At 40.8% G+C, this 12,144-nt stretch overlaps 1 protein-coding gene across 1 annotated transcript in view; it reads right to left on the bottom strand.

Moving 5' to 3' along the window:
* Window positions 1-12,144, bottom strand: part of ZSWIM5 (zinc finger SWIM-type containing 5) — a 77,861-nt gene that overhangs the window by 3,471 nt on the left and 62,246 nt on the right. Inside the window, exons 12-13 of the mRNA XM_045291770.1 lie at window positions 718-881; window positions 172-253 (exon numbers count right to left, since the gene is read on the bottom strand). Coding sequence (XP_045147705.1) covers window positions 172-253; window positions 718-881 — 246 coding nt within the window. The remainder of the gene's footprint in view (window positions 1-171; window positions 254-717; window positions 882-12,144) is intronic.

Raw genomic sequence — 12,144 nt, 5'->3', positions numbered from 1 at the left:
GCTGCTGACATCAGGGTACGGTCCCAGAGGCGAGGGCATCTCCTCCTCCTGCCCGCAGCCTCATCCTTAGGCTGTCAGTAGTGGGATTGTAAGCCCTCTAAGGATTCACTGTTCTGTCTAGGGCCTAGAGACTCCTTTCCTCTGGGGGGTGGGGGGACGTGGGAGACTCACCCACTTCCGTGGCACAAGTCACCAGCCACCGCACCATCTCCCGCCGCCTCCAGTTAAGAGTTGATAAGGTCATCCGCATCACCTGGGCACAAAAGAGTATTTCCAGGGTCTTAGCCTAGTGTTTTGACCTTCAGCATGCCATTCATTTAGTCATCAAATATTTATTGGGGCTTTAAGCAGCTGTTTCCCCGTAAAGTCTGTTTCATGTCTGCCCCACCCCTCTGATGCCCGACCATCAGATCAGCTTCTCCCATGAAATGTAAAAATTAAAGTCCTTATTAGCACTCCATGCTTGAGTTGCAGGAGTGGGGGGTGAGGAGGAGGGGGAGAGTTGGAGCCACCACAGAGCCTAAAACTACATTCTTCTGGTCTTACCTTAAAAATGGAAAACCCTTTCTGGAGCCCTTAGAATAACCTAGAACTTGTGTTCTGGGGACACAGAAAGAACAAGACTTGTGTGTGCCTAGGCCCCACGGGATCTTATGTCTTGTCAAATGTCACTTGGACAGAGGGCTAAAGCAGGGATGGCTCACTCCTCCCTCCTACCTGTAATCCCAGCTCCAGGGCCACATTGAGCAGGGTGCTGTCAGTACTACTGTCTGTGGGAGTAGCGATCTTGAATGCATCTTGAGCCAGTTTGAAGATGAGGGAAGAAGAGTGGATGTGTTTCTGTATTGCTTCCAGGATTGTTCGGAGCCTCAGAGTGTCCCCTGTGAGTGCAGAGAGAAGGAGCAAGGATAAGGTCTGCTTTGAAGCTTCCTCGATCAGTCAGCTGATTACACAGGACCTGATTGGACTATTAATTCACTGAATGCTTCTGAGTGCTACCATCCTTTTGGGTGGGCAACTCTGCTTCCAATGAACTCTCTCAGGAGGGTCCTGCATTTCCCGGCACCCACATGAATTCACTTTTCTCTACATTGTGATTTGCCTCTACCCTTCAGAATCCTTTATTCCCTCTACACTCAGGGCCCTTAAGTCCTAAAAATAATTTTCTTAGTCACATGAATTTTGAAGGCTACTTATGCAAGCCGCATTATGTCAGCCCCATTGTTTGCCTCTTCCTGCAGCCCCTGGAACAAAAAGGAGGCAGGCTGGCTCTGCTTATTCAGTAAGCAAGGATTCTACACAAAGCATGCAGAGTGAAGGAAGACACTGCAGGAAGAACATGTTACTATGTGAAGTGAAGGTTGCCGTCTGAAGGCAGTATAGTGTATGAAAGACTGGGATATGCCTCATTAAGGTCAGAGTGTGTAAAGAAAGAACAAAAAAGTAGGGCATTTATTTTACATTGTAACTAGTTGATAAAGTCAAATTTCTGATTTCTTAACAAAAACATGCAGGCAAATGGGCTGGCACATATAAAACTGAAGAAAATAAAAAGCCAACCAAGAATCATATGACCAGCAAAATTACCCCTCAAATATGCTGGCAAAACCAGGACATTTTTATATAAACAGAAATGAAAGGAATTTGTAAAAACTGTGATCAATCTTACATAAGACAATAAAGGGAGTTCTTCAGACAAAAAACCAACAACAGCAGAAAATAACCTGATTAGTACACATGGCAATACTACCCAGAAATCAACTCTGATGTTTAAATCTCCAAATGAAAACAAATCTACAAGACTGAAAACAGGGAACAGAGATTGAAATTAAGAAAATATCCAAGTAAAAAGAAGGAATAGGGTAGTTACAGAAAATGGACAGAAAATCAAGTAGATTTTACTTGTGTGAAGGAGAAGACAGTACATAGTTAAGAGGGAGATTGGCAAAACAAATGATGAAGGTAGGGGAAGACACTGGGAGCTGTGTAAGAGTTGAAGGCAATCTACAGAGGTAAATATTACTATATACACAATCCTGGGGTAATGGCGATCTCTGAGTAGATGCGTGGATAGATACATGGACTGAATTGGTATGGGAGGGGGAGTATGAGTGTACCCACAGATATATATGGTTTTGACAGAGGGAATTTGTACATGGGGTGTTTACTTTTGCTGTAAATATGTTTATGAATGTGGCAGGGCATACAGAAGAAAAAGTTTGAAAATGTCTTGGGCTTAGAACCATAGTTTCAGGGGATACTAAGGGCAATCGTCATAACACAAGGTCTACATCTTATTTTGGTGAGTAGTGAATGGGGTCTTAAAACTCATAGGAGGCCAACTAAGGTGAAACTATTGATTGGTGGAGGAAAGCTGAATGATCCAAAGGTACAAATGACACATGTAAAGAATTAGTCCGGTGGACTAATGGATCACATGCCTTCTGCACACTCTAAGTCCAGAAGAACTAGACCGTACCTGATCACCATCACTAACTAACTGCTCTGAAAGCCATCAAATGAGAAGATCCTGCTGCGCACAAGGAAAGAAAGATGTGGAACAAAAGTCAAAGTCACGAAGGAGTCCAAGCTTGCTGATCAGACATTGACTGAACCCCCCTTAGACTATGGTCTTTGGTCACTCTTCAGGTCTGGAACTGAATTCTCCCTGTTGGCTCGATTTTCAGCCAAATGACAGACAGGTCCATAAGGGAAATCATAACACAATTGATGTGTGAATACCTTAGAATAAGAGACTATTTGGGACCAAGAGAGGCAGCACTTACCCAAAGACTAACTTCAGAAGCGTTAATAAAGGAGGAACGGAGACAGGCTGGGTAATGCTACATTGAGGGAATTTTAATGAATGCAATAAAACAGAATGTGTATGAATTGTTGAATGTAAAACTGATGATCTTCAAAACACTTTCTTTCTATATTAACTGAATCGATTCCAATTCATAGTGACCCTATAGGACAGAGTAGAACTGCCCGTTGGTTTCTGAGCCTGGAAATCTTTACAGGAGTAGAAAGTCTCATTTTCCTTCTATTGAATGGCTGGTAGTTTTAAACTGCTCCTTTGTGATTAGCAGCATGTAGCCCACTACACCACCAGGGTCCCTATGCTCCTAGGATAATACCTCTATGCCTACCAAGAAGTCCAGTTAATCTAGCTATTATTCAAATTTACACCAACCACTAATGCCAAAGATGAAATTGAAGAAATCTACCAACCTCTACAGCAGTGGTTCTCAACCTTCCTAATGCTGCGACCCTTTAATACAGTTCCTTATGTTGTGGTGGCCCCCCAACCATAAAATTAGTTTCGTTGCCACTTCATCACTATCATTTTGCTAGTTATGAATTGGTGATCCCTGTGAAAGGGTCGTTCGACCCCCAAAGGGGTCACGACCCATAGGTTGAGAACCGCTGCTCTACAGTCTGAAATTGATTTAAAGAAACGCAATCAAGATGCATTTGTAATTACTAGTGATTGGACTGTTGGAAACAAAGAGAAAAGTTCAGGATTTGAAAAATATAGCCCTGGTTATGGAAATGAAGCTGGAGATCCCATGATAGAATTTTGCAAGACCAATAGCTTCATCATTACAATCACCAGTAATTATCAATGCATCTGAAGAAGTTGGTAGAATTCTTCAATTTCATTAGTGGTTGGTATTAACTGGAGTTCCTTGCAATTATATAGATAATTTTCCAAAATTCTACTCTGTAAATGGCCTCCAGCCTGTCGGTATGGCTGGACTGATAAAATGCGCGTTGGGGAATGCAGCACAGACCCTGTTTGTCATTGTGTAGTGACACTGGGAAACACTACGGAGGTGGTGTCTCCTCTAGAAGCAAAAAAGCATGTGCTTTCACAGTTTCCTTGTGTCAAATAAAAATAAGTTCATGTAAGTGAAAAATATAACTTGGGGAATTTGTTAAAACAGAGGTACTGGAGCTATTCCCCCAGAGTTTGATTTAGTTGGTCTGGAGTTGAATCCGAGAATGTGTGTTTCCTTGTGAGGATGGCGCAGGACCATCCGCTGTTTTATTCTGCTGTGCATGGTCGCTACGAGTCAGAACCAACTGAAGTGCACCGAATGACGACATGAACTTCCAGGTGATGTACTTCCCTGTTTATACTGACTTGTTACTTTTATCCCATAAACCTATGGTGTAAGTAAAGAGGCTAGATGGAGTATTTTTTGGTTACTCACTGCCAGCAAGCTGATTCTGACTCATATTCACCCTATAGGCAGAGTTAAAACTGCTTCCTAGAACATCTACAGCTGTACATCTTCACAGATGCAGGCTGCTAGCCCTTTATCCCACGGAGCAGCAGGTAGTTTGGACCGCCAACCTTTTGGTTAGCAGCCCAGTCCTCACCTCACTGTGCTCCAATGGATCCTTATTTTCTCGCTGTTGTTGTTAGGTGCCGTACAACAGAAGGAAACACTGTTGTATCATCAGTGTATCAAACAGCATCAGCCTCATAATTGTTTTTATGTTTGAGACCATTTTTTCCCATTACTGATGCACAATTCTTTTAAGTCTTTATTCCCAGATGCACTGTTTCAATGACCTAGTGCTGCTCTAGGAAGAAAACCACAAGTAGGTGGCTCTAAACACATTGTTTCTGATGGTGCTGTTAGGTGCCATCGAGTCAGTTCTGACTCATACTGACCCTACTGACAATAGTCCAAAACCCGCCTTGTCCTGCGCCGGCCTCACAACTGTTCTTATGGTTGAGCCCATTGTAGCAGCCACTGTGTCCGTACAGCTTGTTGGAGGTCTTCCTCGTAATAGCTATGCACCTACTTTATAAAGCACATCCTTTTCCAGGGAGCTGGTCTCTCCTGACAACATGTATGTGAAATGAACTCTTTCCATCTTTGCCTCTAAGGAGCATTCCGGTTGTACTTCTTCCAAGACAGATTTGTTCATTCTCCTGGCAGTCCATGGTACTTTTAATATTTCTCCCCAGCACCATAATTCAAATGCATGGATTCTTCTGCATTGTCCAACATTCACATGCACCTGAAGCAACTGTAAATACCATGGCTTGGGCCAGGCTGCACCTTAGTCCTCAAAACAACATTCTTGCTATTCAACACTTTTAATAGGTCTTGTGCAGATTTATCTAATGCATTGCATCCTTTGAACTCTTGACTGCTGCTCCCATGAACAAAGATAGTGGCTCTAGGCAAGACAAAATCCTGGACAACTTCAATCTTTTCTCTGTTTATCATGATGTTACCTATTGGTTCACTAGTGAGGATTCTAGCCTTCTTTATAGAGTTGTACTCCACACTGAAGGCTTCAGTCCTTGATCTTCATCAGCACGCAAGATTGTGTCACCTACAAATCACAGATTGTTAATAAGCCTTCCTCCAATCCTGATGCCATATTCTTCTTCATATAATCCAGTTTCTCCGGTGATTTGCTCAGCATACAGATTGAATAAATAGAGTGAGAAGATACAACCCTGACACATACCTTTCCTGATGTTAAACCACGAAGCATTCCCTTGTTCTGTTCTCATACCTGCCTCTATTAAGCCATGTACAGGTTCCTAATGAGCACAATGAAGTGTTCCGGAATTCTCATTCTTCTCAAGGTTATTCATAGTGTGTTAAGGTCCACAAAGTCAAAGGCCTTGGCACAGTCCATGAGACTGAAGTAAATATCTCTCTGGTAGTCTCTGCTTTCAGCTAAGATCCATCTGACATCAGCAACGACATCCCTTGTTCCACATCCTCTTCTGAATCTGACCTGAACCTCTGGCAGCTCCGTTAACATACTGCTGCAACTTTTATTGGACGATCTTTAGCACATTTTACTTGTGTGTAATTACCAATTATATTGTTCTATAATTTAAGCATCCTGTTGGATCACCTTTATTTGTACAAATAATGATTTTTCCCAGTCAGTAGGTCACGTAGCTCTTTTCCACATTTCTTGGCATAGACTAGTGAGTGCTTCCAGTGCTCTGTCAGCTTGCTGACACATTTCAAATTGATATCCCATCAATTTCTGGAGTCTTGCTTTTGACTAATGCTTTCAATTAAGCTAGAGCGCCTTACAGAGGCTAGAAGTCTAAATTCAGGGTGATAGCTCGAGGGGGAGGCTTTTTCTCTATGAGCTCTTGGAGAAGGTCCACAATCTTTGGCACTTTGGTGATCTTCATGTCGTATGGAGTCATGGTGCACCTATCTTCCCTCATCTTTGCTTGCTTACTCTGCTCCTTTTTTGTTGTTGTTTTGAATCTGCTCCTTTTATGTATTTTAAGAGACTGACTCAAGGCTGTTGTTGTTAGGTGTTGTCGAGTCAGTGACCCTGTGTACAAAACAAAGTAAAGCCCAGTTCTATACCACCTCACAATTGCTCTTATGTGTGAGCCCATTGTTGCTGCCACGGTGTCAATCCATCCTGTTGAGATCTTCCTCTGTGAATCAAGACACAGCCCACACTTAGTCCTATCCCATTCACACAATGAAGACACTAAAATAACAAGCTGGTCCTCCTGATCACATATCCAGAGTACACGAGACAAAATCTCACCGTTCTCACTTCTAAGGAAGATTCTGTATTTGCTCCAAAACAGGTTTGCGCATTCTTCTGGCAAACTAAAAAACAAACAAAAAACCCCTCACTACCATTGAGTTGATTTTGACTCACAGTGACCCTATAGGACAGGGTAGAACTGTCCCCGTGGGCTTCTGAGACTTTAACTTTTTATGAAAGTAGAAGGCCTTGTCTTTTCCCATGGAATGACTGGTAGTTTTGAACTGTTCACTTGATGGTCAGCAGACCCAGTACACCACCATGGCTCCTTAACAAAGACAACCCATTCTCAAATAGGATTATAACCACAGAGATAAAGGTTAGGATTGACAACACATTTTGGGGGGGATACATTTTAATCCTTAACAGTCATTTTCAAACACTACTGTAAGCCAAAGTCTAGGCCAAATATTTACCAAACATTCTAAGTATCAGTTTGTATAAATAGCATCCTTTAAGACACGTATGATTAAGGTTCTATAATAACTTACTTAGGAAGCCTCAGATGCATAGGCTCCCATTAACTTCTGCAGGAATAGAGTATGAAACAAAAAAGTACAAAGGGTTTAAAAAAGTTTATGGAGGCCCTGCCTGGCACTTGCCCTCATGAGATCACTGAAGATATGTGTACTACAGCAAAGTGTGGTGAAGAAATCAGATGGTGCCTGGCTATCATAGTGTCTGGGGTCTTAAAAGCTTGACTCAAAGCAAGCAGACATCTAAATAGTCAGCTAAATTCACATGGAAAAAGCACACAAGCCTGTGATCCCTGGATTATAAATTTAAAAATCCAAACCTAGAGGAGGGAGCAACACCAAAGCCTAAATTCTAAACAGCTTGTTTTTGGAAGGCTATGGATGATAGTGGAAGCCCAAAATCCATTTGCAGGGTTCCTACGTGGATTGATTTTCCCGTGAATCCCCACTGAAAATAGTCCGGAACATGAATAGCTTTAATATCAGACAAAGAACATTGTAAATTAAGTATCAGCAGCTGTAGTTGGGCTGGAATATAGGCCTTTGACATTAGATCTCCCCTTTAACCCACTGTGAATTTATTCTAGCTTTTAAATAGTCTGTTCCTTTTCCATTGAAGTTTTTGTTTTGTTATTGTTGCTGGGTTGTTTTTTGTTTTCTTGGTCTTTGTTTTGTTTTTCTGCAAAGGGAAAGCAGGATGGGTGGATCTATGAAGGCAGCAACTGGATGAATAATTACCTGGGGGCACAGAAGGGGAAGTTAGGGGGTAATGGGGAGTCAACAGCAATGGGTACAAGAAGAAAATGTTATAAAGTTGATTGTGGTGATGATTGCATAACCCTTCTTAATATGATTGACCTACTGAATTGTATGATGTATTAATTATAGCTCAATTAAAACAATTTTTTAAAGTCCGCAGAAAAATGGAATGAAAAGATAATGGATTTTTTCCCATGAACATTTTGACACTGTCTCCAGTTTACTTTACATTGGTAGAGAAATTCGTTGGTCACAAGATTGTGTTATAGATGTTGCACTGGGAGAAACCAAATGTTAAAAATGTTACTTTTCAGGAGAAGTTCAAGAGGGAGATGTGTAGCCTGTGGTTCAAGAATAATAAAATTATACAATTTCTTGTTGCCAGCCAGCTTTTGTGCAATGATGCAATTAGAAAATACCTGATTATCCATGCTTTGTGTATATACTAATAAATTATACACACCTTTTGAACTATGTTTTTTTTTTAGATGTTGACTTTTTACAGCTTTACCTGTGTGCTGCATTGGCATATTTTAAACAATTCAACCTATGCTTAAGAGTCCTCAAAACCTTAAAATAATGACAGAGGTCACTTGTTAGTGTTTGTTTTGAAGACCATGGACCAGAACACAGCTGGCTCATATGCACTGTACATAGATTAGGACTAGGGTTTTCAGTACACCTTGGCAAAATTTTAAATATGATTTTCATCTTTTCATGACCAACAGGTTTTAAAATTAGATTTGTATATATTTTATACCTGATGATTCTTAAGTTTCTGCAGCCAGTCTGCAGAATAGTCTGGATTGATCTTTAATGTTGTCCTTCATGGAACAGTCTAACTTGTTTTATCACCAACAAACTAGTCAACAGCATATTCACATTTTATTGTTGAATCCATTCAGTTATGGTCACTGACTGCCTTTGTTTTTTGCCCTCACAAAACTTTATATTCTCCATTAGTTGTGATCATTATTGTACCTGTAAAACTTTAACACCCTATAAAAAACCCCCACAACCAAAGCTGTTGTTGTAAGTTGATTCTTCCCAAACATTTCCAAAACTTATCTTTAGGGAAGCAGCATGGCACATTTTTCTCTCATGAAGTAGCTAGTGGGTTTGTACTGCCAACCTTTTGGATATCAGGCAGCCAAGTTCTTAACAACTGTGCCACCAGGGCTCCCTCTTCAGGTCATGCTGTTGCTAGGTGCTGTTGAGTTGACTCAGACTCATAGTGACCGTGTGCACTACAGATCTAAACACTGCCCAGTCCTGCACCATCCTCACAATTGTTCTTATGTGTGAGTCCACTGTTGCAGCCACTGTCAAGCCATATTGTCGGAGGCCTTCCTCTTTTTTGCTGCCCTCCACTTTAGCAAGCATGATGTCCTTTTCCAGGGACTAGTCTTTCCTAACAATGTGTTCAAAGAATGGGAGGTGAACTCTTGCCATCTTTGCCTCTAAGGAACATTCTGGCTGTACTTCTTCCAAGCCTGATTTGTTAGTTCTTTTGGCAGTCCATGCTTCTTCAGCACCATAATTCAAAAGTGTCAATTTTTGTTGGTCTTCTTTATTCAATGTCCAACACTCATATACATATGAGGCAACTGAAAATACCATGGCTTGGGTCAGGTGCACCTTAGTCCTTAAAGCAACATCCTTGCTTTTCAATACTTTAAAGAGGTCTTGTGCTGATGGAAGGAGCCCTGGTGGCATAGTGGATATGCATTGGGCTGTAATTCACAGGGTCAGTAGTTCGAAACCTCCAAACGCTCCAAGGGGAAAAGACGGGGTTTTCTACTCCTGCAAAGAGTTACAGTCTCAGGAACTCACAGGGGCAGTTTTATCCCATCTATAGGGTCACTATGGGACTCCATGGCAGTGAGTTTGGTTTTTGTACACTGTTGATGAATTACCAACTGAGATGTTTCAACCAGGTGACAAAGCACTGGAAGCATTATACCAGGAAATGTGGAAGACAGCTCCTTGGCCAACTGAGTGGAAGAGACCCATATTTGTAACCATTTCAAGAAAGGTGACTGAACAGCATGTTCAAATTATATAACAATATTTGATTATAGAACAATTGATGTCACATACAAATAAAATTTTGCTGATGATCATCCAACAAAGGTTACAACAGTATATGGGTGGGGAGCTGCCAGAGGTTCGGGGCAGATTTAGAAGAGGATATGGAACAAGGGATATTATTGCTAATGTCAGCTGGATCTTTTGGCTGAAAGGAGAACACCAGAAAGATTTTTACTTCTGATTTAGTGACTATGCAAAGGCATTTGAGTGTGTGGATAATAACTATGGGTAGCCTTGAAAAGCATGATAATTCCAGAACCCTTCATTGTGCTCATGTAGAACCTGTACATGGATCAATACAGGCAGTTGTAAGAACAGAGGCAGTTGTGAGAATAGAACAAGGGGATACTGCATGGATTAAAATCAAGAAAGGTGTGCATCAGGGTTGTATCCTCTCACTATATGTATTCAATATGTATGATGAACATAATCAGAGTAGCTAGATTACATGAAGATGAATGTGACATCAGGATTGGAGGAAGGATTTATTAACCACATGTGATTTTCAGGTGACACAATCTTGCCTGTTGAAAAGGGAGGGCCTGAAGCACTTGCTGATGATCAAAGATTGCAGCCTTCAGTATGGATTATAACTCAATATAAAGAGAATCACAGATGGACCAATGAGTCATATCATGATAAACAGAGAAAAGACTGAAGTTGTCAAGGATTTTGTCTTGCTTGGATCTATAACCTTTTTTTCCCCTTTTTACCAAGGGGATACAAATATGACTTTTTATTAAGATTGAGTCAGAAAATAAAAAGCCATCACAACAAACCATATAAAGCAACAAAAATTGGTGAATAGAGGGGGTTTCTCTAAAAGTATTGAGAAACACCAAATGCTGCATGCCAGTTGAGACAAGGTTTTTTTTTAGATTTATGGGGAAAGAATTGGTTTTTCTTTTTCTTTTTTTCCCCCTTCAAGCTTTGGAATTGCATATGAGAGATTTTGGAACTAAAGTAATAAATTTAATCAGTCTTTTAATGCTATATGTTGAGATTGTTTCCAACGTTCTCCAATTACAAACAATGCTGGAGTGAATGACATACAGGCATTATCTCACATTTACAACATATTTTGTAAGATAAAATATTGCTAGTTAAATTGTTCAAAGGATGTGTGATTTGTAACTTTGATCCATCCTGCTAAACTGCCCTCCACAAGGGACCAGCAACATAAGAGTGCAAATTTTTCTATATTTTTGCCAATACACTGTTAGCATTTTTTCATTTATTTTGAAAGAATTTAAAATTTATATAAAAGTATCAAGAATAGTAAAAAGAACTCCTTTCTTCTTTCTGACATTTGAAAGTAACTGATTTGATGCCCCATTACCTCTGAATGCTGTATTGTGCATTTCCCACAAACAAGGTCACTTTTTAAAAAAACTCAAAACCATAAAAATCAGGAAACTAATCTTGATATATTACTGTCATTTACCAAAGGCTGTAGTCTGCCAGTGACGAAGGTGTACCCGACATAAGCCATGATACTTTCAGTCCCTTCATATGGAAAGCAAAAGCAGAACAATGAATAATGAAGCCTGAGAAGAAAGGGTGGATATGAAGTATGGTGTTGGTGAAGCGTATTGGACAGAATCAGGTGTTGGGCTGCTGATTTCAAGGTCAGAACTGACTCGATGGCACCTAACAGCAATAACCACCACAAAACTCATTCCATTTCACCAGTTGTCCCGATAAGGTCCTTTATTGAAAAAGGACTTTACGCAAGGCCATGTGTAACATGTAGTGTCATTTATAAAACAAAACTTTTTATTGTGAATTAGGTGACGGTTTATACAGCAAACTAGTTTTGATTCAGTAATTCACACACATTTTATACATCATTGACTGCAATTCCCACAAGGCACTATCATTTATCCCTACTTCCTCTGTGTTTCCTGTTTCCATCCCCTTCCTTTCCTAGTCCTTCTTGCCTTTTTAAAGTATTTACCAGGTCTGTCTAAATAAGATAGGCTGGATGAACAATCTGGAGGAGAAAACAATGGAACCAACAGTTCCGGGGGACATGGGAGAGGGGGATGTGGGGGGAAAGGTAGTGATGTTAACAAACCCAGAGACAAGGGAACAACAAGTGATCCAAATCGGTGGAGAGGAGGGTGTGGGAGGCCTGGTAGGGCATGATCAAGGGTAAAGTAACAAAGAGGAAGTGCTGAAATCCTGGTGGGGACTGAGCATGATAGTGGGACAGGAGGAGAATCAAGGGAAATAGAAGAAAGAGCTGGGA

Source organism: Echinops telfairi, unplaced genomic scaffold, assembly GCF_000313985.2.
Source record: "Echinops telfairi isolate 266 unplaced genomic scaffold, ASM31398v2 ScPeMD7_443;HRSCAF=831, whole genome shotgun sequence".
Classification (NCBI taxonomy): domain Eukaryota; kingdom Metazoa; phylum Chordata; class Mammalia; order Afrosoricida; family Tenrecidae; genus Echinops; species Echinops telfairi.
Note: the sequence above shows the minus strand (reverse complement) of the source record. Positions and strands in the feature narration are given on the sequence as shown.